General features: G+C 42.9%; 1 protein-coding gene across 7 annotated transcripts in view; it reads right to left on the bottom strand.

Annotated features, from left to right (window-relative positions):
* Positions 1-4,057: 4,057 nt before the first annotated feature.
* MPP7 (MAGUK p55 scaffold protein 7) overlaps positions 4,058-25,986 on the bottom strand; it is a 260,619-nt gene continuing 238,690 nt past the window's right edge. For all 7 annotated transcript variants that reach the window (XM_069959010.1, XM_069959013.1, XM_069959009.1 and 4 more), the window contains 4 exons: positions 25,375-25,468; positions 23,279-23,387; positions 14,427-14,570; positions 4,058-9,580 (listed from right to left, as the gene is read on the bottom strand). In XM_069959010.1, coding sequence (XP_069815111.1) covers positions 9,401-9,580; positions 14,427-14,570; positions 23,279-23,387; positions 25,375-25,468 — 527 coding nt within the window. In that variant the 3' untranslated portion in view covers positions 4,058-9,400. The remainder of the gene's footprint in view (positions 9,581-14,426; positions 14,571-23,278; positions 23,388-25,374; positions 25,469-25,986) is intronic.

The following is a 25,986-nucleotide window of genomic DNA, read 5'->3' as shown; positions in this document are numbered from 1 at the left end:
TGAACCCGACCTAAGGCAGCACTACAGGGGCACAGAGATGGACAAGAATACTTTCTTTATTATGTTCCCGCATCTCCTAAGATTTTTTTTTTATGGGACTTCTCCTTTAATGGTATACTCAGCTCAGTAGGTGCAACATCAGCAAAATTTCTTCTTGAGTTTTCACCAAGTACTATTGTTTTTCTTCCCCAAACTCCAAGAGCATAGATACCCGTCAGGTGGCCTCGAAAGATGAATCCCATTGGAGAAAGTATGGCTGACATGACGGAACCCACATTGTTTATGTTTCTTTTTCGACAGGCGTCAATATAGGCTTAACAAATACAATGGAAACAAATAAAGTCAATAATTTATTGTCCTGTATAAGAAGTTGAATCCAGATTTAAAAACATTACCATTGGCTAGTAAATTAAAGGACAAGTTCAAGTATGGAAATGCAGACAACCGTACAAAAACATGAACAAACCATTGTCCTAGCATGGCAAACAGTAAATTACAATTAAATAGATTTACTTAAAATGTAGAAACAGTGAACAGATCTAAAAACAGCATATCACAACCTGACAAATCTATAGGACACTACATCACCTCACACACAATAGAGATGACCGAGCGATGCAGGCAAGCACAGTGTACAGTATACAGAGCCAACCGGAAACGGGCATTTCCTGGTAGATTCTTCAGTGTTTGTTCTTTCTTTTTTTTCCAGACTTAATAAACACATTTAAAAAATTAATAAACCAAAAAAAAAAAAAAAAAAAAGAAAAAATATAAATGATTAAGGCAAATGAATGGAAGTGATTGTGCTCCTTAGTATTTAGGAAGGAGAAAAAGCTTCCGATGGTTCATAAGTGGAGACAGATTACATTGGGTAGGCCCAAATTACCTGTAGATAATCTGAGATTAGCTGTATACATTGAAAATTACCCTGCAATACAATATAAAGGAAGAACAAATACAACAAGCTTCATTAAGGCAGTAATAAATATCCATAGATTCATCTTATATACAAAATCAGCATTTGATTAATCTTCCTATCACTTTACTGCAGAAATAATGTTACTGTAGATGTATAATGGTTGGATGATCTCCCAAGATCTTGCAAGAATTAACGGCCTATGATGTGGCAACTTTGGTGGTTTTCCTGACATGCTTAATCCATGATGTAGATGAGGGGTTGGCAGAGTAGGCAACTGCCTAGGGCACCACATGGGCAGGGGGCTCAGATATTCGATCATAAAAAGAATAAGCTCAGTTGGTGGAATTACTGCCTATCCAACATTCTGACTCTCGCCATCTTGGACACCATGGACGCTAATGCCTGCCTGGAGATCTACATGGAATGGTTTGCCTCATCTTCTGTACTACTGTACATCAAAGGATTCATAAGAAAAAATGATCATTCAAATAGAGGTTGCTACCAAAAGTTATTAAGTCCCAGAGGAAGCAGGAAAAGAATGAGACCAAGATCTCAGGAACAAGGAAACCTAAAACCTCTCGGCTCTTAAAGTAGCTATGACTTCTTCTATCAGGACAATGAAACCCGGTTTCTCCATGTGACCATATGAACGTATGAGATGCAGCCTACTGTAAATGGGTAATAAGGAGAGTAACGTGCAGTGAAGTGTTAGCACTGTAGACAAAGGTGCGCCAAGCAGTAACACCTTAAAGGGGTAGTGCGGTATAAAATCTTTTTTCACTAAATAACACACATTACAAAGTTATACAACATTGTAATGTGTGTTATTTATGTGAATGGCCCCCTTTCCCATGTTTCCACCCCCCCCAACCGTTGACCCGGAAGTGTGATACTGTATACTCACGGAATCACTGTAGACCCCGGCCACCATCTTGGGACGATCACGTCATCTTCAGGAGGCCGGCCGGACCGCTGCAGCCCCCCTTATGCCGGCTCCCCTCCTGTCTCTGACAGACGCGGTTGGTTGAGCATAGTAGAAGCCCCAGACGTCTTCTGTTATGCTCAGCCAATCGCAGCTGATGACGCACTGGAGGGGGCCGACACGAGGTAGGGCTGAAGAAGTCAGGCCGGCCTCCTGAAGAGTGACGTGATCGTCCCAAGATGGCGGCCGGGGTCAACAGTGATTCCGTGAGTATACAGTATCACACTTCCGGGTCAACGGTCGGGGGGTGGGGTGGGGGGCGAGGAAACATATCACAAACTGCGAAAAGCTATATGTGAGTGACACAAATACATTAGTCATTCGGCTTGATGACCTCTTTCATGGTGTTCTGGTTTGCCGTAAGCGCCATTCGCAGAAGTCTAAGCCACAATGGATGGCAAGGGGGTGACTTTATCCCCTTTCAATGACTTAGGCCTCCTTGGGGTAGAACATCAATATAATAGGGGGCATAAAAGGGACATATCGGAGCAAACTCAAGTACATTGAAAATACATCAAGGCAGGTGGTGTCTAATGGAGACAACGCAAACGAGAATTAACAGAATAGGCACGAAACGCTACGGACTAGAGTGTCATTGTTTGGAAGGGAACATGGTTGGGGTTTAAAGCCTGGATCAGTCAGATGAGACTGTAACAAGTCTACGTAATCCATTACGCAGATGGAGAAGACTGTATTAGTCTTCTAACTAGGATCGCAGTATTTGTGCACTGTGATAATGGCACAAATATCTGCTCGAGGAGGCAATAGTTACCAGAGGAGGACTATGTCCAATGTCTAAACTAACTGGCACATGGCGCTTACCCAATGTCCTTCATACATTATATACACACACATATATTATATAAGTAAACAGAGGAAATCAGCTCACCTCTTCGTGTGTTTGTTGGGGTCCCCAGCGTATATGAGAGGGTGCACGGTTCCTGGCGGTGGCTGTCCGTCGGTGGGTAAGTAGTTGCAAAAGTGATAAGGATCCGGCACTCCAAATAGTAAGTTAAAATTCAAAAACTTTTATTAGAACATGTCTAAAAAACAGCTCATGCTGTGTGGCCTGAAGGACTGACGCGTTTCGCGCATGCGCGCTTAGTCATAGTCTAGTGGCCAGTGTATGGCCGAGGATTTAAAAACAAGTAATGGCCAATAGGAGGTTTTCCTATGCACGTGTGTGCAAGTGGGATGGATGAGTGCAATCAATGATATGCTCCTGCTTGAACTATGCTTAATTGGCACTACGGTCAGTTCACATTACAAGAAATAGGTTCACAGAGTGTGATCATACGGTGTATGTATTATCAATGATAATGTAATGCGGGGAGTGAATAGTGGAGTGTGGTTGACACATGATCCACATTGGAGCGTGTTTGGCGGCCAGGTTATATGTGGATATAATAAAATGCCACGTTCTATCGCATATGAAACCACTAAGCCGCACAGTGTGAACACCGCTCCTGGGATAGAATCCATACAGGCCGGTTAATGTGCATGTCGCAAGCCCAGTACTTGTCTTTGGACTCGCCATGTTGGCGTACATGAATAGCAACTCTCAGGTCATAGTAAAGCTTTATGTACATGGAGAGTTGCTATTCATGTACGCCAACATGGCGAGTCCAAAGACAAGTACTGGGCTTGCGACATGCACATTAACCGGCCTGTATGGATTCTATCCCAGGAGCGGTGTTCACACTGTGCGGCTTAGTGGTTTCATATGCGATAGAACGTGGCATTTTATTATATCCACATATAACCTGGCCGCCAAACACGCTCCAATGTGGATCATGTGTCAACCACACTCCACTATTCACTCCCCGCATTACATTATCATTGATAATACATACACCGTATGATCACACTCTGTGAACCTATTTCTTGTAATGTGAACTGACCGTAGTGCCAATTAAGCATAGTTCAAGCAGGAGCATATCATTGATTGCACTCATCCATCCCACTTGCACACACGTGCATAGGAAAACCTCCTATTGGCCATTACTTGTTTTTAAATCCTCGGCCATACACTGGCCACTAGACTATGACTAAGCGCGCATGCGCGAAACGCGTCAGTCCTTCAGGCCACACAGCATGAGCTGTTTTTTAGACATGTTCTAATAAAAGTTTTTGAATTTTAACTTACTATTTGGAGTGCCGGATCCTTATCACTTTTGCAACTACATATATTATATGTCAGTCACAGCTGATATCTGTGCCAATGTGACAGTAAACCAGTGCTTACACAGACTCCCTCAGTATGATATATTAAACGGGGTTATCCAGGCTTAAAAAAACATATAGCAGCTTAGTTCCATTAAAGTGAATGGAGCTGAATTTTAATACCACACGTGACCTGAGGACAGAAGTGGTGCTGTTTTTGCAAGAAGGTAGCTTTTTTTTTTTTTCTAATCCTAGATAACGACTTTAGGGTCTGTTCACACGTACCGTATCGCTGCGAGTTTCTCGCACATAAATCCACAGCGATACTGATTGCTATCAAGTCAATGCATGTGTATTCTCGCTGCGTATTTGGTGCGATTTTTACATACGAGTTTTGATTTTTACATGATTTTCACAGGCAAGTTCAACACCACAAAAAAACGCAGCTACTTTCAAGCGAGTTTTGTGCGAGAAATACGCAGCGATACGGTACGTGTGAAGGCACCCTTAAAGTCAATTCACAGCTTTTATTTCTGCTGTTCAAAGACTATACAGTGATAACATGCTATACACAAGCAGCTTCAGTAAATAGTGCAGCGATGGGGAACGTTCAGCCCTCCAGCTGCTGCAGAACTACAATTCCCATCATGCCTGGATAGTCAAAGCTTTGGCTGTCCAGGCATGATGGAAATTGTAGTTTTGCAATAGCTGGAGGGCCGCAGGTTCCCCACATCACCCTGCAGTGGTTTCAGTGTTGTCAGAAGTCACAGTGGTTTCATCCATTCGGTGTCAGTCCTTTTATTATATTACACTATCCCTGTATGGTGCTATTATTATACTACACTATCCCTGTATGGTGCTATTATTATACTACACTATCCCTGTATGGTGCTTGGAAGGGAATAAACGGAGCACACCCTCAAACAAGTGTATGATCCATAGTGTCTGACAGCTGGAAACTATAGAACTTGGGTCCTGAGCCGCCCATCTGCACGTGCTCCATTCATGAGACTGCTGAAGCACTATAGCCTGCTATTCTCCGACCTTCCTATAGACAGTGAATGGAGCGGCAGTGTGCAAGCAGGAACACTATTGACTGGAGAGACTTTGGACACTCATTCCCAAAATAACTGAGGGTCCCATCAGACCCCCCAGCAATGATCCAGATATCTCCTATCCATAGTATAGTTGGTGGATTAACCCCATTAGGGCTATGAACCATTTCTTATTGTTCCAGTGCTTTACACAGTGTGTCCCTACAGCCATAGCAAAACTACAATTCCCATCATGCCTGGACAGCCCTGATGGGGATTGTAGTTTTGCAACATCTGGAGGGCCGCAGGTCGTGCGCCACTGTTTTGAATTTTAAAAAAAAACCCGCTTAGGCTGGGTTCACACCGTTTAACGGATCCGTTTTTTTTTTAATGGTCAAAAAAGTAGCGTCAATAATACTTTATTGTGCGTAAAAAAAAACGCATCCGTTTTGATGCGTTTATTTATATAATTTTTTTTATCCAGAGTTCCCCTTTAAGGCCACAACCAGACCCCTTGTAGTTTGCTCCTGCAGTCGTGTGTCATTCCCTGTTCTTTCTAACCTACATTCAGTAGACTTTGCAGACTACAGACTATTTACATGGAATGTAATGATCATATAGCTCCCTTATTTCTCATCCTGGTCTGCATCCGCTTATATACCTGTTCCATAACAGCGAGCGGTAGAATCGTCAGATATTTGATAGTAACGCACAGGAAGATTTGCTTGTAAAATGGTTTTCCTGATTGGTTTCTATATACATGTGTCACGGCCCATCAGTCGTCCCATGTGTGATGATAATTGCTGACATCTGCTGAAAACACTAATGTGTGGGCTCACCGCCGTCATGTGGAAATACGTGCCGACATTTTAGACAGCGCTCCCGTTATTATATTACATCCTATTGAAAATAAGGTGTTATAAAGTCTGGTTGTACAATAGCCGGGTGTCTAACTATAATTCTGTGGGGGTTAAAAAAGGAACAAACGTTAAAGGGGTGATAATTTGTAAGTTTAACTTGTGAACAGGAGGCAGCCATCTTGCTACATGATGTCACTGAGAAATGTGGAGCGTCATCAAACAGTCAGAATTTGATTGGTTGCTGTTTCTGTTAGACAAAACTGTTGCCCATAGCAACCAGAGTTCAAGTTTATTTCATGAATCACTCTGAAGAGAAAGCAGCTTTGTGACTGGTTGCTGGGCAACAAGCCAGTTCCGCTGTTAGACTTTAATAAATGAAGGTCATTTACGGCCTGTTGCCCATAGCAACCAATCGCAGCAACTTTCACTTTTCAACATTAATGCAAGAAATGGATGATTGGTCGCTATGGGCAACAGTTTTCTTAGAAACAGAATTATCAACTAATAGTGTAGAATAAGAGACCTTGTTGCCATTAGCAACTAGTCAGCACTCAACTTTCGGTCAGTGAAAGCTGCACCGTGATAGGTTGCTATGGGCAACAGGCCAGTTTTCCAGTTCATGGGGTCTTCTTTGTCAGAACAAGCAGAAAATGGGCCATTTAGTAACCAATCACAGAGCTGCTTTCATGTCACCAAAGAGATAACACTGATCTCTGATTGGTCACTATGGGCAACAAGGATAGTTTTGTTTTAGACAGTTTTAAACTTTTGGTTGCTATGGGCAACCTGTCTCGTCTTGTATCACGAGGCCTACTTCTAAATCTGGTTGTTGTAGTGATAACCTGTATGATAGAGGCTCCGCGTGATATTTCCATAATGTACTACGACTAAGAAAATAGATTACAACAGACTTCATTGTGTTTATTGGTGTGCAAATCCTAGTGATAGTAGTGAGTGTGTTAATGTTCTGTCATATTCACAGACTTGACCATATAAATCCTTTAATTCCAGTTATCAATGTGTAAAATACATATAAATATATGAGAAAATGGGGACTAACATATTCCGCCATTACGTAGGGCCCATGCCAATACTACATCAGCTCGAAGCCATGATATCAGTAGTCCCTCATGGTCCTGGTTATATGGCTTTAGTGTAGGACAAGAATCCCCTAAGCCCTCCAGTGAAAGTGATTCTGAAGCCCACCCTCCATCTATACAAAAACAAGTGCACGTCTACATCTTACTTCATTGTGAACATTGTTTATATCACCACTAAGGACCAATGGATGACACAGGAAGTGACCCTAAGTGATCTGCTCCAGTCAGGGTCAGAGGCTGTTCTCTGGTCCTGTCATGATGAAGCCCCTTTAAAATGCAAGACCTTAAAGGGGTTATCCAGTGCTACAAAAACATGGCCACTTTCTTCCAGAGACAGTCTTGTCTCCAGCTTGGGTGGGGTTTTGCTGCTCAGTTCCATTGACGTGAATGGAGCCTAATTGCAAACCGCACCTGAACTGGAGGCAAGAGTTGTGTTGTCTCTGAAAGAAAGTGGCCATGTTTTTGTAGCACTGGAGAACCCCCTTTAAAGGGATTATCGAGCCTAACAAAACTGATGACCTATCCCTAGGTTAGGCCATGGGCTGATAGGGGTCTGACTACCACCAGCATCCCCTTTAATTAGCTTTACTTTTTCCATTGTGTACTACAAGTAGCAATGGTGCAACATACTGCAACATTATACCATTCAAGTGAATGGGACAGTTCTGCATAAACTTGCGCAGCTGATGCTAACAGTATGGCGCTTGCAGGCACAAGCTGTTAAAGAGGCTTCAACATTTGCACCTGTACCCTGGCCGCTGTGATCGGTCGGGAGTCAGACCCCCCACCCAATCTAATATTGGTGGACTACGCTAAGGACAGGCTATCAATAGTAAGGCAGGATAAACAATTTTAAATGGTCTAGGATCACAAAAAAACAGACATATCCATTGACTTTACTCAGAAACAGCACCACGCCTGTCCACTGGTTGTGCCTGGTATTGCAGCTTGGCTTCATCAAAGTAAAAGTGGTTTGGGCTACAGTATCAGACACAACCCGTGAATACATGCGCTGTTTTATGGAGAAGCAGCCATGTTTTTATAACCCTGAACAATTCCCTTAAGCCCACTGGAGGATCATGTGGTGGGCCAGTCACAATACAGTTTGGCATATAATAGGCAGCAGAGCTGTATGTCATCTGAGAAGATGGCTAGGGCCTTAAAGGGGTTATTTAGCGCTACAAAATCATGGCCACTTTCTTCCAGAGACAGCCCCACTCTTGTCTCCAGTTTAGGTGGGGTTTTCAACTTGGTTCCATTGAAGTGAATACAGCTTTATTACAAAGTACACCTGAACTGGAGACAAGAGCGGTGCTGTCTCTGGAAGAAAGTGGCCATGTTTTTGTAGCGCTAGACAACCCCTTTAAAGACACCAGTGTAAAGGAAAAGTGGTGTTCCCACTCCATAAGAACCAGTTACATCGCTGCATGCGTCTTCTATTTTAGCTTTTATAAAGGAGGTATAGAGCCCTGACCTGGAAGTGCTGCACTATATCATAAAATACGGTAAAAAAAATTAAAAACTTAGAACCATTGACCGGTCGTTGTTTTGTAAACCATGCACAAATTGTTATGCAAGAATAATCCCAGAATTGTAGTCTGTGAGCTGCGCTCTTGATGCATTATACTGAATATATAACATCATGATACATAAATAAATGAGAACCCATAGTGCCGGCAGTGCAAATAATATACATACAGGATCGTCTTCAAGAACCTTGTCCTTTCCAGTGTACTGACCGAGATTACTTGCTGTCATCTTCCCAAACAGCGCCACACTCACCTACAGGCTGTGTACGGTACTGCAGAGACTTTAATAGGAGTTGTGCTGCAATCCTACACCTGACCTGATGATAGGTAAGAAGCCATTTCAGAAAACATTTTCTAGTCCTGAAGAATTCCTTTAAATTCAATTCGGCTAACTTCATTATAGTAATTCATAAACTCCACTACTGTCTGCACACAATGGCGGTCATATATGTACAGAATGATTATCCTTCAGCCTAGCAGTCACAGAGTCATGAGGCACAGACTGTCCCAATTGCCTCCTACCATGATCGCCCCTACTGATTCTCTACGGTTCAGGCGTTAACATCATCACTATACTAGCTGCAATGCGATACAGGTACGACATACAGGCCGTACACTCAGCACCGCTAGACCTGATCTTCACAAACATAAGAAGCTGCTCTCGTATCTGACACGTCTCTGAGACGAATAAAACAATAAGGGTTTAAAATGAATTCAACCACAGCGGATGTGAAAACCCACCATAGGACGAGTAATAAAAAAAGAACATAAAATAAAAAGTATTTGTGCCATAAGCTGGGGTTAGGGGGGCGCTCAGGAATGGAGCCAGCTGACTGGTACCCAGAGGGTGTCTGTCTCCAGCCTGTCGAGGGTGGATTTCAGTTCATTGTACGCCGTGTTAAGGTCGTCATTTATGATGATTTTGTCAAAGTAGTGACCGTACTGAGCCTCCATGATTTGTGCCGACCTGATCATCTCGTCAAAATCTTCTTCCTGTAAAAAGGGAGAAAAACAGGAAATGATGAGGATAGAAGCAATTCACCAATGCACCACCCATTGCTGGTATCTTCTGAGACAAGATGTTTCAGCAGGACCTGCCCGCTCAACCAATCAATGGTATTAGTGGTTCCGTCCAGGCCAGTGATTGGTTGACAAGTCAGGTCCTGTCCAACCTCTTGTTTTGGAAGCAGGGAGAATAGACCAGCAGTGGGGGCTCAGAAAGAGGTAAGTATCTTTTTTTTTCCCTTTTTAATACGACTTTATTAATACGGCTTCAGTACGACTTTAATATAATATGTGTATGGTTAGCTTAATGTGTCACTGTCATTGAAGAAAAACGTTTGTCAGAAATTTTGATGCCCAGACACCCCCCACCAATCGCTAGAAGAAGTAAGGTGAAGTCCTCAGCTAGGCTCTTCTCTCCTTATACTATAGGAGATTGGCTTCCTAGACTTATATAGGGTATATGCAAAAAGAGTAATTCTCGTGGATAACTTGCCACGAATTCCGCCGCTCGCCCCCGCTTGACTCTCCCCCTGTGCTATAAACTTAATTCTATGTTCAGGCAGATTCTGCCATCTGTCCAAAGAATTGACATGTCAATTCTTTGGGCGGACGGCGGAATCTGCACAGGTGGAGAGTCAATTGGGAGCCTACCATAGATTCTAAGGAGACTTTTTTTTTTTTTTTTAAAGGGGTACTCCAGAGGGGGGAAATTTTTTTTTAAAATAAACTGGTGTCACAAAGCGATACAGATTTGTAACTTACTTATATTAAAGAATAAAATTGAGTTTTCCAGTACTTATCAGCTGCTGTATTTCCTGCAGGAAGTGGTGTAATCTTTCCAGTGTAAGGGTGGGTTCACATAGGGGAATTCTCGCGGATAAACTCCGCAGAATTCCGCCGGCTGTATGCGCTCACGGACGCGTGCCTTTCCGTCAGCTCCATAGACACCATTCTATGGGCAAGCTGAATGCGGAATCAGCCTATAGAATGGTATCTATGGAGCCGGCAGAAAGGCGCGCGTCTGTGAGCGCTTACAGCCGGCGGAATTCCGGAGTTTATCCGTGAGAATTCCTCAATGTGAACCCACCCTAACACAGCGCTCTCTGCTGCCACCTCTGTCCGTGTCAGGAACTGTTCAGAGCAGCAGCAAATCCCCATAGAACCTATCCTGCTCTGGGCAGTTCCTGACATAGACAGAGGTGGCAGCAAAGGGCACTTTGTCAAACTGGAAAGAATACACCACTTCCTGCAAGACATACAGCAGCTGCAGCTTAGAGATTTATTAATAGAAATAAGGTACAGATCTGTATAGCTTTCTTACACCTGTTGATTTGAATCCTCCCCTCCCTCCAGAGTGCCCCTTTAAATTTATTACACGAGAACATGTCATCTAATAAATTTTAAATAATCCTTTGGCTGACTACCTGGCCATCCTGATGAATACCCCACATGTCCTTCATCTCGGGCAGAGGGCATCTCAGAACACAGTATATATTCTGGGATTTGGGCCACGGCCAGCCAAACTGCTTCCAGCTTCCTGCCTCTCATTACAGCGGCCTCCCTCCGTATACCAGTGGTCACATGTTACACCCCCCCCTATGTTTAAAGTTAATTCTGCTGAATGCACAAGCAGAACCAGAGGAGACCACAGGGTAATGAGCTGGATATGTCCTCTCTATCCATGCTCTCGTCTGCTTACCCCAAGTCCACATTGCTGGCAGCGTCCTGCGTTTACCAACAGCTTGAACCAATAAAGCGATGATTTGCATGAACAAACTAGTGGTCAGAGAGCGAGGAGACTCTGGAGGAAATGACTGCAGATGAGGAATTCCTCCGAGGGAAGGCTGGATATACGGGGCTGCTTATCTGAATGGCCGTACTCTTTATTGGCCGTGTTTATATAGTAAAGGAAATAAGAGCAAACACATACGACACATTCATCCACCGCTCCAATACTCCCTACTTTATTAGTGTCAGGATGACATATCACTGCATTCCTACAAAGAACAAGTTGCAGAATATAACGTATGAGAGGACGTCTAAAGGGGGACGTCCGAACGGTTGTTCATGTACTTTAAAGGGGATACTCCGGCGAAAATCTCTCTCTTTTAAATCAACTGGTTTCAGAAAGTTATATATATTTGTAGTTTACTTCTACTTAAAAATGTCAAGCCTTCCAGTACTTATCAGCTGCTGTATGTCCTGCTGGAAATGGAGTTTTGCTTTCAGTCTGACACAGTGCTCTCTGCTGCCACCTCTGTCCGAGACAGGAACTGTCCAGAGTAGGAGCAAATCCTAATAGAAAACCTTTACTGTTCTGGCAGCAGAGAGCACTGTCTCAAACTGGAAAGAATACACCATTTCCAGCAGGAGATACAGCAGCTGATAAGTACTGGAAGACTGGAGAATTTTAAATTACAAATATATTTAACTTTTTGTCACCAGTTGATTTGATTTTTTTTCCCCTCTCCGGAGTACCCCTTTAAGCCTTCAAGTACTTATCAGCTGCTGCATGTCCTTCAGGAAGTGGTGTATTCTTTCCAGTCTGACACAGTGCTCTCTGCTGCCACCTCTGTTTGTGTCAGGAACTGTCCAGAGCAGTAGCAAATCCCCATAGAAAACCTTTTCTGCTCTGGACAGTACCTAACATGGACAGAGGTGGCAGCAGAGAGTACTTTGCCAGACTGGAAATAATACACCACTTCCTGCAGGACAAACAGCAGCTGATAAGTACTGGAAGACTTGAGGTCTTATAGAAGTAAATAACAAATCTGTATAACTTTCTGACACTAGTTCATTTTAAAATCCTTTCTTTCCATGAACAGCGCCACACCTGTCCATGACTGGCATTGCAGCTTAGCTCTATTAAAGTGAACGGAGCTAAGCTGCAATACCAAAGCCAACCTGTGTGAAAGGAGTGGCGCTGTTTTTGGGGGAGAGCAACTGTGTTTTTCTAACCAATATACATATAATATATTTTATAAATTTGCCTCCATAATAAAACTAACCGAGCCATAAGCATTTGTTGCATGGAATAGCTGCTGAAGGAAACTTTATGGAACTTCTTTATTACCAGTTCTAAAATTTAGAATGTGACTATCCCGGAGTGTGCATATGTATCACTGTGTATTTGTATGTATATTAATATACCTAACCCTTTACTTAACCTCTCTGCTCCCAGAACTAAGTGAATTAGAGGCGGACTATGGGGAAGCACTCGCTTTATGGCATTCATTATTGCAGGGCTGCAAATGTTTAAGTTAATAAAATTTTATGAAACAATAACACATTTTCTTCTGGTAATACGCGCTGCGGCATTCGGCTTCCACTCGCCTTAATACGCAGTATTCTGATAAATGAATGTCTTGTGCTGAAGGAAAGAACTCTATGGAAGGCTAGGTTCACACTATGTAAGAACAATGGCCGTTGTTTGACAACAACCAGGACCAGGAAACCCCACAGGAGGATCAGCGCAGGTAAACGTCCGGTGTACGGCTCAGTGGCGCTCAGAAATTGCACATCGATGTGACTCAATATTCAGTTTATTGGAAAAGCGTTTTGGCCTGTAAATTATGTCACAGTCCTATCTCCTGCTTGAGAAAGGCTTCTGACAATGTACAGGCCGAAACGCGTTGCCAATAAACTGAATCTTTGCACACTTTTTACCCATGGTGATAACCCATGGAACAGCTGCGGTTTCTATCCGAGTGATATCATATGCCTATATTAGAGTTGTGCCTTTTACTTGCACAACTCTCTATGGTGAGTGCGGCTATCTATCACCCTGATTAGACACCCCAACCTCTAGCCTTATTGCACTAGGAGGCGCCCCTCTCTTATCTTTCTCTCCTTCAATTTAAGAGCGGACTTGGATTACAAACATAGTCCCGGAACGAATTATGCTTGTTATCCAAGGCACCACTGTATATGTATACGTGTGTGTGTGTGTGTGTGTGTGTGTGTGTGTGTGTGTGTATATATATATATATATATATATATATATATATATATATATATATATATATATAAAATCATTTCTCTTTTTATATACCTATCTATACAAACACACGTAAAAAAAATACATACTCACCTCCACCCGTCTCCCACTACTACCAGTCCCCGCTGCAGTCCTCTTCTCCTTCTGACAACAGTTTGTGCTGGCAGGAGCAGGAGGGGCAGAAATGTTAGTGCTAAGAAGAAGAGGACCACAGTGGGGACTGGAAAACATGACTGCGGAAGCAGTGGGAGACAATGGAGGTGAGTATGCTTAGTTTATCCCTGGACAAACCCTTTATTCACACCTCCTTCAGTCGCCACCCCTTATCTGAAAAAAAGACTGGCAAAAGATGAACCCGTTTCAGGAAAATACAACGAATCCTGTAGACCAAGGATGGGGAACCTCCGGCCCTCCAGCTGTAGCAAAACTACAATTCCCATCAGGCCTGGACAGCCAAAGGCTGTCCGGGCCTGATGGGAGTTGTAGTTTTGCTACAGCTGGAGGGCCGGAGGTTCCCCATCCCTGCTCTAGACCAACAACCAACAGTGCAATCCTATCTGCTGTACCTGCATCATTTATTTCTAGGCTTAGGAGGAGATTTATCAAACATGGTGTAAAGTGAAACAGGCTCAGTTGCCCCTAGCAACCAATCAGATTCCACCTTTCATTTTCATAAGAGTCTGTGAGGAATGAAAGGTGGAATCTGATTGGTTGCTAGGGGCAACTGAGCCAGTTTCACTTTACACCATGTTTGATAAATCCCCCCCTTAGTCTTCCTTTCCTCTACACAATAACCATATAACACAACAAGGATCCATCACTGTAGGGATGACTTACTGTGAAGGGTTTGGTTGCCGCCCGCTCATCCTTGCTGGAGATCACCTTGGCGTTCTTCCTGGTCTCTCTCAGGCGTTCGATAGATGGCGGCTTGATGAATATGACAAAGGGTTTAAATTCATATGTCCTTAAGTGTTTTATGCTCTACAAAGAAAGGAGGGGGAGAAAAAGAGGTGAAAATAAGGAAATAAAAGCAAAAAAAAAAAAAAAAAAAAAATAGAATACGATATGTGTCTGAAATAAAAAGGTATAGTAATAGGAAACACATTACATTTTTCGAATATGTATGCGAGTATGCTAACATTTCCTTTAAAAACACTTACTGTATCTGCTGTTATTTCTATGGTTAGCAGGCTTTAATTTCCACAGGCTTTGCCAGTCCTGGAAAGTTTGATAAGTTTGGCAGGCGCTGCACTTACCACAGCCAGTAGGCATGTTTATGCCCAAAGCTTACACTCTGCTTTTTGAATTTGGTGGCAATTATATTTCAAGCCGACCTATGTCAACATACGGAATGGATATTTTCATTTCGTACTAAAGCCCAGAGTCAGTTTGTTCGCTGTCAACCACCATTGCTGTCTATTAATAATTCCCCTTTCAACTATACAGAGTGATGTCATATCTGGACAGAAAGTTACATTAAAAGGCAGCAATGAAAACTTTGGAAATTTTCACCGTTTTTTATTTTTTTTCTTTTGGTGCGAAAAAAAAAAAAAAAAGACTAAACAGGTTCCATCTAGCGGACGCCGTGGCCCCCCCCCCCCCCCCCCGCTTACCCAAGCTGTTTATTTAGGGAGGGGATCAACTTCTTTTTACTAGTGTTTGTCTACTGGCAGAAAACCGGGTAGATGGAATGTGATTAAAAATAGGTCAAGTAGGCATCCTACAATAACAGCGCCCGCCACTGAGCGCTTACAAGCCGCCTGCCCGTCACATAACAGCTAAGGGGGAAAATAAAATCTGACTGTTCCAGCGATGGCATTTCTTATTGAACGGCCCCAAGTATGAAACGAAATGACTGAAATTCTAAGATGTTTGGAACGGACGTTGTGCTCTGCACTGAAATGGAAATTTCTGGATTGGGATAGTCCAGACATCCTTCATAGGGGTTGCGGCATACTAAAGAAGAGCCATAGGAAAAGACACTTAAAAAATAAAATAAAAATTCTGAAAGCTTGGTTTTGGGATAGGACACAAAAATTTGCAGTAAGGGTATGTTCAAACTAAAATTATAGGCAATTAAAGGGGAATTTTGGCAAATTACCTGGTAAAAGACAGTTATATAGAGTTGTTAATTACTTCTATTAAAAAATTTCAAGTCTTCCAGTACTTATCAGCTGCTGTATGTCCGGCAGGAAGTGGTGTATTCTTTCCAGTCAGACAAAGTGCTCTCTGCTGCCGTCTCTGTCCATATCAGGAACTGTCCAGAGCAGTAGCAAATCCCCATAGGTAACCTCTCCTGCTCTGGATAGTTCCTGTCACAGACAGAGGTGGCAGCAGAGAGCAGTGTGTTAGACTGGAAAATATACACCACTTCCTGCAGATCATACAGCAGCTGAAAAGGACAGGAAGATCAGCTATTTATATTTTTTTTTAATATAATAATAATTATATAGTAATTTACAAATCTGTATAACTTTCTGACACCAGTTGATTTAGATTTGGGGCGGATCAGTGCGCTGGGAATGGTAGCCCCGCCCCCAGGGCACTTAAACAACCTATTTGCATAAGGATTAAACTCTGAATATCTCGGAAATGGCTTAGAGGATAGAGGTAGGAAACGTACCATCACCCTCAGCACCCTGTGCCCTATAGGGAGCTGAGAGTTTCCCTTTAAAACTGTCATTTAGAGAATAAAAGTTACCCATCCTGTGGTTAGGGGATATTTACTACCAGATGGATGGGAGTCAAACCAGTGGGCCTCTCATCGATTATGAGAATGGAGGTCAAGTGCCCCCCTTGTGACATGTTAAAAAAAAAAGCCACAGAACAAGTGTTCAGCCGCTGCTGTATTGAGTCTATGGGACTCCTGGACAGTTCAGCATTCAGCAATGTCTATTACACTAAGTAGTTTAAAAAGATATGAATAGACTGGTAGTCAAGCATGTGCACTGATGGGGTCCAGGGGTCAATTGATCTCTGTTCTCATGATCAGTGGGGATCCCAGTCTTTAGACCCCCACAAATTAGTCACTCATGCCTTAAGGCCCTATTACACAAAATGATTATCGGCCGTATTCTGCCGATAGCGACCATTACAGACGATAATCGTCTTGTGTAATAGAAGGCAATGATGATCGTTATCATTCAACATGTTGAAAGACAAACGAAATAGGGTACTATAATAGTCCATTTACACGAAGCGATAATTCGGAAAATCGATCATTTAACGATTTTGAACTATTTAATTTTTATAATGATCAGCGTTTAAACGAATAAATTGTTAGAAAAATCGTTACTGCAATCGTTTTTAAGATCGCTTAAAGGGGTAGTCCACCAAAAAATTTTTTCTTTCAAATCAACTGGTGCCATAAAGTGCCAGAGATTTGTAATTCACTTCTATTAAAAAATCTTAAGTCTTCCAGTACTTATCAGCTGCTGTGTGTCCAGCAGGAAGTGGTGTTTTCTTTCCTGTCTGACCCAGTGCTCTCTGTTGCCTCTTCTGTCCATGTCAGGAACTGTCCAAAGCAGGAGCAAATCCCCATAGAAAACCTCTCCTGCTCTCCAGACTGGAAATAATACAACTTCCTGTTGGGCATACAGCAGCTGATAAGTACTGGAAGGCTTGAGATTTTTTAATAGAAGTAAATTACAAATCTCTGGCACTTCATGGTAGCAGTTGATTTGAAAGAAAAAAAAATTTGGTGGACTACCCCTTTAAGTCCATCTAACACATAGGGTGAATCAGTGAAAGACTGTTTACACGAAGCGATCTGCGAATATTTAGCGATCGACCAACGACGATTTGAGAACATGTTGAAAGTTCACAATGAACGATTTCTCGCTCGTCACTTGATCGTTTGCTGTGTTCACACGAGCTGATTATCGCTCAAACGCGATCATTATTGGGAAATTCGAACGATAATTGTTCCGTGTAAACGCACCATTAGACGAAGCAATTTTTAACGATTAACGACAGCAAACGAGATTGTTCATCGTTAACCTGAAATCGTTCACCATATTCCAGAGCGATAGTCGTTAGTTACGATCCTTACTACGATCGTTATCCATCTGCTCCCAGCAAAACTATGTACAATGGGCAATTACACTGAACGATTAGTGAAGAAACGCGGAACTTGAGCAAACGAATGTGGAATTACAGAGAACGATTAGCGATAATTTTAGGTTCAGATCTAAATCAACAATCAACGACCTATGAACGATTTTTCAATCGTTGCCTGCAATTACACAGAACGATTATCATTTAACTTCAAACGATATAACGATTTTTCGCAAGATAATGTGCCGTGTAATAGGGCCCTTAGATAGCAATGATCTGCTGCCGTTGCTCCGTGGAGTAGGAGCAGCGGCAGCAGATCGCCGCTTACTTCTATGGTCTGGCGGGACGATCTAGCGATCACCCTGGCAGCCCCCCCAGGGAAAAAAAAAACAGCCACAGAACGTATCCGTGACTCGGGAACAGTCCTAGGTGGAGCGCTTTTACTGCGCTGTACAGGAGACTTCCCAGTGGCTACAAAGATTTTTGGATAATGATAATTTAGCTTACAAAACTTCATCCAAGAACCTTGGCAAGTATAGGAGATGCTGCTGAGTAAGGAGACCTATACTCGCTGAGTCAGGTGGGCATAATAAAACTGAGGAATCCTGCTACAATGGCCATAAAATCTTAGCAAGACTAAATTAACCGGGCTCCCAAGTGAGCTCTTATGGAGTAGCGACTCGAATACTTCATAAATGGAATAAAGAGATCAGCCCGGATCACACAACAAGGGCAATTGTAGGTAAATGCTGAGAAAACTGGAGAGCACAGATAGAGAGAGCGTACAAGGCAGGAGGATGGCGGATATAGAAGACGGCTCCGGGCTGGAGGTCTGTATAACTGTGCACACATCCAGCCAAAGATATGACTGTACAGTAACAGGGCCTATGAAACTACCTATCAATCTGCTTTGTCACAGAGGCCTATGAGAAGTTTGTATTGGGTGCTGATGACTAGAACAAAGGGGTAAGAGCAGGGCCGGCTCCAGGTTTTTGTGGGCCCTTGGGCGACACAGCCTCAGCGGGCCCTTTGTGCAGCAAATCATGCGGCGAGAGCACTGAAATCATCCGGCATCTGATCGACTCTCCCACCCGAAGCCCTGTGAGGAGACAGTGGCCTCCTGTGGCAAAAGGCAGAATGCTTCTGTCTCCAAACACAAGACTGACTGGCATGGCACTATATGTACATCCAACAATACATACAGCACACGCTACAAGCACTATATGTATACCCCCCAATACACACACTATACACCCTATAATACATACAGTATACATTGCATGCACTTTATACATAAGCACATACAGTACACCAAATAAACCATACACTGTATACACTACATACGACACACAGAACAGCACATAATACATACACTACATATAGCATATACTATACCATGGGTAGGGTACTTTGCCTCTCCAGCTGTTGCAAAACTACAACTCCCATCATGCCTGGACAACCAAAGCTTTGGCTATCCAGGCATGATGGGAGTTGTAGTTTTGCAATAGCTGGAGGGCAGAAGGTTCCCTACCCCTGCCTTATACACTACATACAGCACAGCATATACTATGCACTACATAGAACATACAGCATACAGTACAGAACATATTATATACACTACACATTATTATACACACCACTACTTGTTTCAGCCCTCCTACTTCCCAGAGCTGGAAGGTGCAGGACCTTGATCATGTGACTGTGATGTCACAAAAAGTCCTGAACCCTCCTTGTACAATGTAGCAGCATCTACTGCAAAAAGACAGTGGTTTTGCTGCGTTTCTATTCAAATCGCGGCAAAACCGCACCATTTTTGCTGCGATTTACATAAAATGGCGCTAAGACATCAGTGTATAAAACACTGCTGGTGTTTTTTCCCCTAATTGAGGTGTCTTTGGTACCATGGACACACTGACCTGCAGCAGCCCGTAGATGTAAAGGATTCAGCTCCCCTGGTCCTTCCTCCCCCATGGTCCTGTAATGCAGCGGTCCCATACTGGCCTCTGTGTGAGCCTCCAGCTGGTGAGCAGGATCAGTAACAGGCTGTGGCCGTGCAGGGCAAGGGTGTATTAACACCTGCAGTCACCACAGGAGCGTGTGGATAACTACAAGGGCCCCCTGCAGACCTGTGAAATCTTCCTCCATTCATTCTATATATTACTAAGCAGATGAGTGCTTCCCCTGTTGGGCCCCTAGGGGCGCTGTGGGCCCCGGCACTTGCCCTAGTATGCCGGGTGCTCACGCCGGCCCTGGGTAAGAGCGCGTGGCTGTATCCACTGCTCTCCGCATAGCAATTGGCATTTAATAGAACAGGAGCAGGTGAGCACTGATATATAGGATGTGGGCTTATGCCATATGTGACAGGTGCCGGCTGCTATCTCTACACCTATCAGAGATTACACCAATTCCCGCTGTTAACCACCTAGATGCTGCAGCTCTATGATGTCCTGCTGCACTACGGACTGTACTGTAAAATTAAAAATGATTTAGGAAAAATGAAGTTCAATGTTTCCAAATGTAAAATATTGCATTTTGGGATAAGAAATCCTCTATCGAAGTATCATATCAGCAGTTCTGTGCTAGCAAAGAGTTCAGAAGAGAAGGATTTAGGGGCAGTGATGATTTCTGACAGCCTTAAAATCACCAGTGCAACCAGGCGGTAAGGAAAGCAAATCTTATGCTGGGCTATATATATATATATATATATATATATATATATATATATATATATATATATATATATAAAATGGTATGCTGGGCTGTATATATATAATGGTATGCCTGGCTGTATATATAATGGTATGCTGGGCTGTATATATAATGGTATGCTGGGCTATATATATAATGGTATGCTGGGCTGTATATATAATGGTCACACCAAGATAGGGAACAGTGTGCCCCTTCTCTGCAGTTCATGGTGCTGTGTGACCCGGGATTACATAACGTAATGATACCTTCTATAGGATAAAGCAGGCAGTTCTCATCTGTATTTTGATATGGGACAATAATCTATAGGGACTTCCAGAAACAGCTGTTTAAAGAGTCGTATGTAAGAAGGTGATTTGCCTCAGAAGAACCCTCTGTCCGTCTGCACATCCGACACTTGGCTTTAATGCATTAGGATAAAGCTGAGAGCTCCTTTCAGGGTCTGCAGAATGTTACAGGAGAAGGGAGATGGCTGGACGTGAGAAGAGGTCGCCCGCCCCGAGAGCTCTGTCATCTAAATGGAGTGAATGAATTGCTGTAAAATAGGTCACCTGCAGCTATAATCCAGAAAACACTCTGTGCTGCTTTCCAAGATTAAATAGACATGTTCTTCCCGCAAGGATCTGGCCCGCTCGGGACAAGGCGTTCTTCTCAACTAAGTCAGCACAAACAGGGATCGGTTTAAGGACTCAGTTAACCACTTAGGGCCCTATTCCACGGGACGATTATCGTTCGTATAATCGTTAATGATAAACGATCCAAACGACCGCTATTACGAAAGACCTGAAATTGTTCACCCATTTACATGGAAAGATAATCGTTACTTACGATCGTTCTTGCGGTCGTCTTGTCGTCGCTATTGCGTTCATTACTACTGTGAACGACCGAGCGACTTCTTATTCAATGCGAACGAGTTGCGAACGAGCAACAATAAAAATAGGTCCAGGTCTTATTAAATGATCAACGATTTCACGTTCGGTCATTAGTCGTTAACTGCTATTCAACCAAACGATTATCGTTTAGATTCGAACTATTTAACGATAATCTGAACGATAATCGTCCGTTGGAATAGGGTCCTTAGGCAGGGGTTGCACTATGTTTTTTTAATACGTTTTTTTTTTTTTTCATATTCTTGCAAAAAACTGATTCATTTGTGTGCATCCGTTTTTCCATTATTAAAAAAAAAATCAAAATGCTTTTTTTTTTAATGTGGTCGATCACGTTATGATTCTTTTTCTTTTTTTTTCAAATGGAAGTCAATGGAAAAACGGATCAAAACAAATGCACACAAATACATTCGTTTTTCCAACAGTTTTTTTTAAAAAATGGATGAAAAAAAAAACGTAGTGTAAAGCCAGCTTTAGTGGCCAGGCCTGTCTGGGGGTGAAAGGGGTTATCCAGAGAAAATCTTTTTTGTTCAAATAAACTGGTGTCAGAAAGTTATATAGATTTGTAATTTACTTCTATTAAAAAATCTCACGTTTTCCCATACTTATCAGCTGCTGTATGTTCTACAGGAAATGTTTTATTTTCAGTCTGACATAGTGCTCTCTGCTGACATCTCTGGCCGAGACAGGAACTTTATCTCGGTTTTCAATGAATCTCCATAGAAAACCTCTCCTGCTCTGGACAGTTTCTGTCTCGGCCAGAGATGTCAGCAGAGAGCACTGTGTCAGACTGAAAATAAAGCAACATTTCCTGTAGGACATACAGAAGCTAATAAGTATGGGAAGATTTTTTAATAGAAGTAAATTGCAAATCTATAAAACTTTCTAACACCAGTTGATTTGAAAGAAAAAGATTTTCACTGGACAACCCCTTGAATGGCCAAGAATTTTTGGATGAGCCATATCTCTTTTTATGCTTTGTTAATAACAGCTGTACGAGGGCCCCATTGCCTCTTGGACGAGTTGTCTTTTTCATTGGTTCCATTTTGGTATGTATATAACGAACAACAAATGTGCCATATTTTTTCACTTAAAGGTGTATTCCCATCTTGACAATTTATACCCTATCCACAGTATCCCTGTGATAGGGCAGAACTAAAGAGATTGTGGTAGGTCTGTCCACTGGGGCCCCCGCGATCTTGAGTATGGGGACCCCAAAATTCCAACAGGATGGAACCCTTGCCGCTTTTGGCGTGTATGTGCAGCCTACTGCTTAGATTTTGTCCCTGTTCTTAAGATGAGCGTGGGGCCCCAGCGATTGGATCCTTTCTTTCTTAGTTCTGCCCCATGGATGCCCTGCAGGAACTGGTGTATTCTTTCTAGTCAGACAAAGGTGGCAGCAGAAAGCACCGTGTCAATGTCAGGAACTGTCTTATCATTTTCTTTTGCAGAAATTAATAGTCCAGGCGATTTTAAGAAACGTTGTAATTGGGTTTATTAGGCAAATATGCCAGTATCTGCACTCAAAAAGCCTTTCCCCAGGTCCCCGCTCATTATCAGGAAATCTCAACACTTTTACATCAGTTGAGCCCTGTGTAACCTATGGAGAGGGGAGGAGGGAGATTAGTCAGCAGCAGAGAGCAGAGAACAAAGGATTACACAGCAGGAACTGCGTGAAAGCCGGTATTCAGAGGTCAAAGCTGACCTCAGAGGAGATAGCCTGGTGATATAGCTGTGAATTAACTCTTTGTTGTCCTGTTTCGGTGCCTCATCTCCCTCCACCCCTCCCCTCTCCATAGAGAACAATGAAGGCAGGGGGGAGAGCTTCAAACTGCTTTTTCATGATAAAAATGCATTTTTCGGCTAATAAACCCAATTACAAAGTTTCTTAAAATCGCCTGGACTATTGATTTCTGCAAAATGTAAATAACAGAGACACTTTAATACAGTACAGAACCCTTCTTGTTTAGAAAGGAGGCAATGGCTACCTACAGTATATAATTACCCAACATACAAGTATCCATCTTCACTGCTTCTTACCTGAGGCTGTATATCTAGCAGGCACACTTTATTCCTTGCCAGGACGGAGCGCACGGTGTCGATGCTTGTGCCGTAGTAATTGTTTTTATACTCCCCATACTCAATAAACCTTATCAAAGTAAAAGAGGAAAAAAAAAGTTATTTTCAATAGGAAAAGGGAACCTTGATGAATCTTCAGAAAGTTAAATTGGAAGCAGAAGGATTCCTATGTTATCTGCCCATGTTCTAGAAGAAGCGGTTGTTCTGCCAAGTCCGTTATATGTAATTTCTGTACATATATATATATATATATATATATATATAGAGAGAGAGAGAGAGAGAGAGAGAGATATAACGCTTGTATTTTACATTTCAAAATCACTAACACCTGCTAGTGTTACAGTTAACCGGCATAGAAAAAACACTTCGGCCTAAGAGCCCACTAATGTTTTCCATCACCTCTTTGTCTGAGCTAATGCTATGCAATAAAACACTGGAGAAGTTAAACAATTGAAACTACTGAAATTTCATTGCTCGCTGAGGTATAGCCGCCTGGCGTTGCCAATATCTGAAGCGGGAAGGCTTTGTCACTGTTGACAGAGAAAAGACGGTAGATTACCCGCCATAAACGCTTATCTGACGCTTAGAAAACAAAACAAGATAACTTTAAATATTAAACATGTGCGCTGCCGCCCCTCCTGCCAATCACGCGGTGGGTCAGCGGCAGGCGAGCAATGGCCGCCCAGATGTTGTGGAACTGGAGGTTCCTGCAATGTTCCAAAACAGCTGGAGAGGCCCAGGCTGCCCAAACCTGAATCTGGCTATGGATAAAAAACATGGAGTGACATGACACTCCACGGGGGTGCGGAATCCCTTCATATTGGCTACTCATCTCTAGCCGTCACTTGGTGCTCGTGGCAAAGCAAAAAAATGGGGTGAGATTTTTTCATATTTACAATGTGTAAAATTTTCTTACAAAAAGTTTTTGGCACACTGTTAAATGGAGGAATGTGGGATACTAATTTAAAGGGTTGCTGTCATTTAAAAAAACAAAAAAAAAAAACAACTTTGGACATTTCAAGTGTTTTACTGTTTGGGATCTGGGTGTTAAGACCACCACCATTGTTAGAGGGAGTCTATGGTGTCTATCCCCGGCAGTGACAGACAGAGCTGGGAGAAGCTCACGGCTTAGCGCTTCACTCTCCAAACAATTGGTGGGGGTCTAAACACCCAGACCCAAATGATGTTTAGACAAGTCTATGTGATATAAAATGTAAAGTAAGCTGACAACATGCAATAGTGTTAAGTTCAGTAAATTTTATTCAGCAAGCAACCTACACGGGAGCAACGTTTCGACCCCACAGGGTCTTTCTGAATCCTTGAGGCTTACCAAAGACCCTGTGGGGTCAAAACATTGCTTTCGTGTATGTTGCTTGGCGAATAATGGAATTATGAAAACTTTGAGAAATCTGGTGTAACTATCCTGCTGGGAAATAACACGGCTCAATCTAAGTGAATAGGGCTGTGCTGCACTTCCCAGTATAGCTGGTGGCCGGGAGATGCGATGAACAGATTTTGCATAGGATGCAATACTCAACCAGTTCTGTAGCCCTTTTTTTTTCTAGTATTTGGGAGTCTTGGCAGTCAGACCCCAGCACCTAGGAAATAATCGGAAAATTAACACTAGAGATGAGCGAATCGGGTTCGAGTCGATCCGAACCCGGACGTTCGGCATTTGATTAGCGGGGGCTGCAGAACTTGGATAAAGCTCTAAGGTTGTCTGGAAAACATGGATACAGCCAATGACTATATCCATGATTTCCACATAGCCTTAGGGCTTTATCCAACTTCAGCAGCCACTGCTAATCAAATGCCGAACGTTCGGATGGACTCAAGCATGCTCGTGGTTCGTCTCCTTACTCTGCATCTTACTACTCTCTCCCTTCTTCTACAACCACAAAGTCATCTTCACTCTTCTCTTCTGGTCCTGTATTAGAACAGGATTTGGGAATATCCATACAGCCATGGGAAGACACAACTACCACCTCCATATCACCTACTGCCCCATTTCTGGTGCGTGTGTCCATCATTGCCCGCCTCGCAGTGATACCACTTACTTATTATTGTGTATGTCGGCTTCAAACAAGTGTTTAGAGATAAAGATGTATTCCACCCCGTCACACTCCTGGTTCCTCTTCCCTCTCGTCGTATCTGTCATACAAAATGGAAATCATTGTCAATGATAAAACCAGGGCTTTGTGGTGCTGTAAGACACACTGAGTAAAAGAGGCGGAAATCCAATTGAAGCAATAGGACAGGCAGAATGACCAGCAGAATCTGCTGGACGGACTCCGCTTGTAAATTCCACCTCTTTTGCAAGGACCCTTAGACCACAGTAAGGCGGCCAAGACTTAATACAGATGCTAAACAGTGGTCATATTTTATTAGAAAGTTACCTTAGAGCATGTTTAAGGTCTTGAAAAGCCCTATAGACCTTTTATACAGGCCAAAAGCCACATAACAAGAAGTGATGACCTAGTAGCTTAAAGGGGTACTCCAGCGTGGGGGCTATTTTAAGCTCTGGCCGGGGAGGAGGTGGCTGAAAGAAAAGACGTCCACTTACCTCCCTGGTTCCAGCGGCGGCTTCTGCAGCGCGGCACTCCGGTGCCCGATTCCCGGCCGCTTCCTGGTGTCTGACGCTGGCCCGAGACGTGACATCTAAGGTCCGC

This window comes from Dendropsophus ebraccatus, chromosome 2 (assembly GCF_027789765.1).
Source record: "Dendropsophus ebraccatus isolate aDenEbr1 chromosome 2, aDenEbr1.pat, whole genome shotgun sequence".
Lineage (NCBI taxonomy): Eukaryota > Metazoa > Chordata > Amphibia > Anura > Hylidae > Dendropsophus > Dendropsophus ebraccatus.
This window is presented reverse-complemented; position numbering and strand designations above follow the sequence as displayed.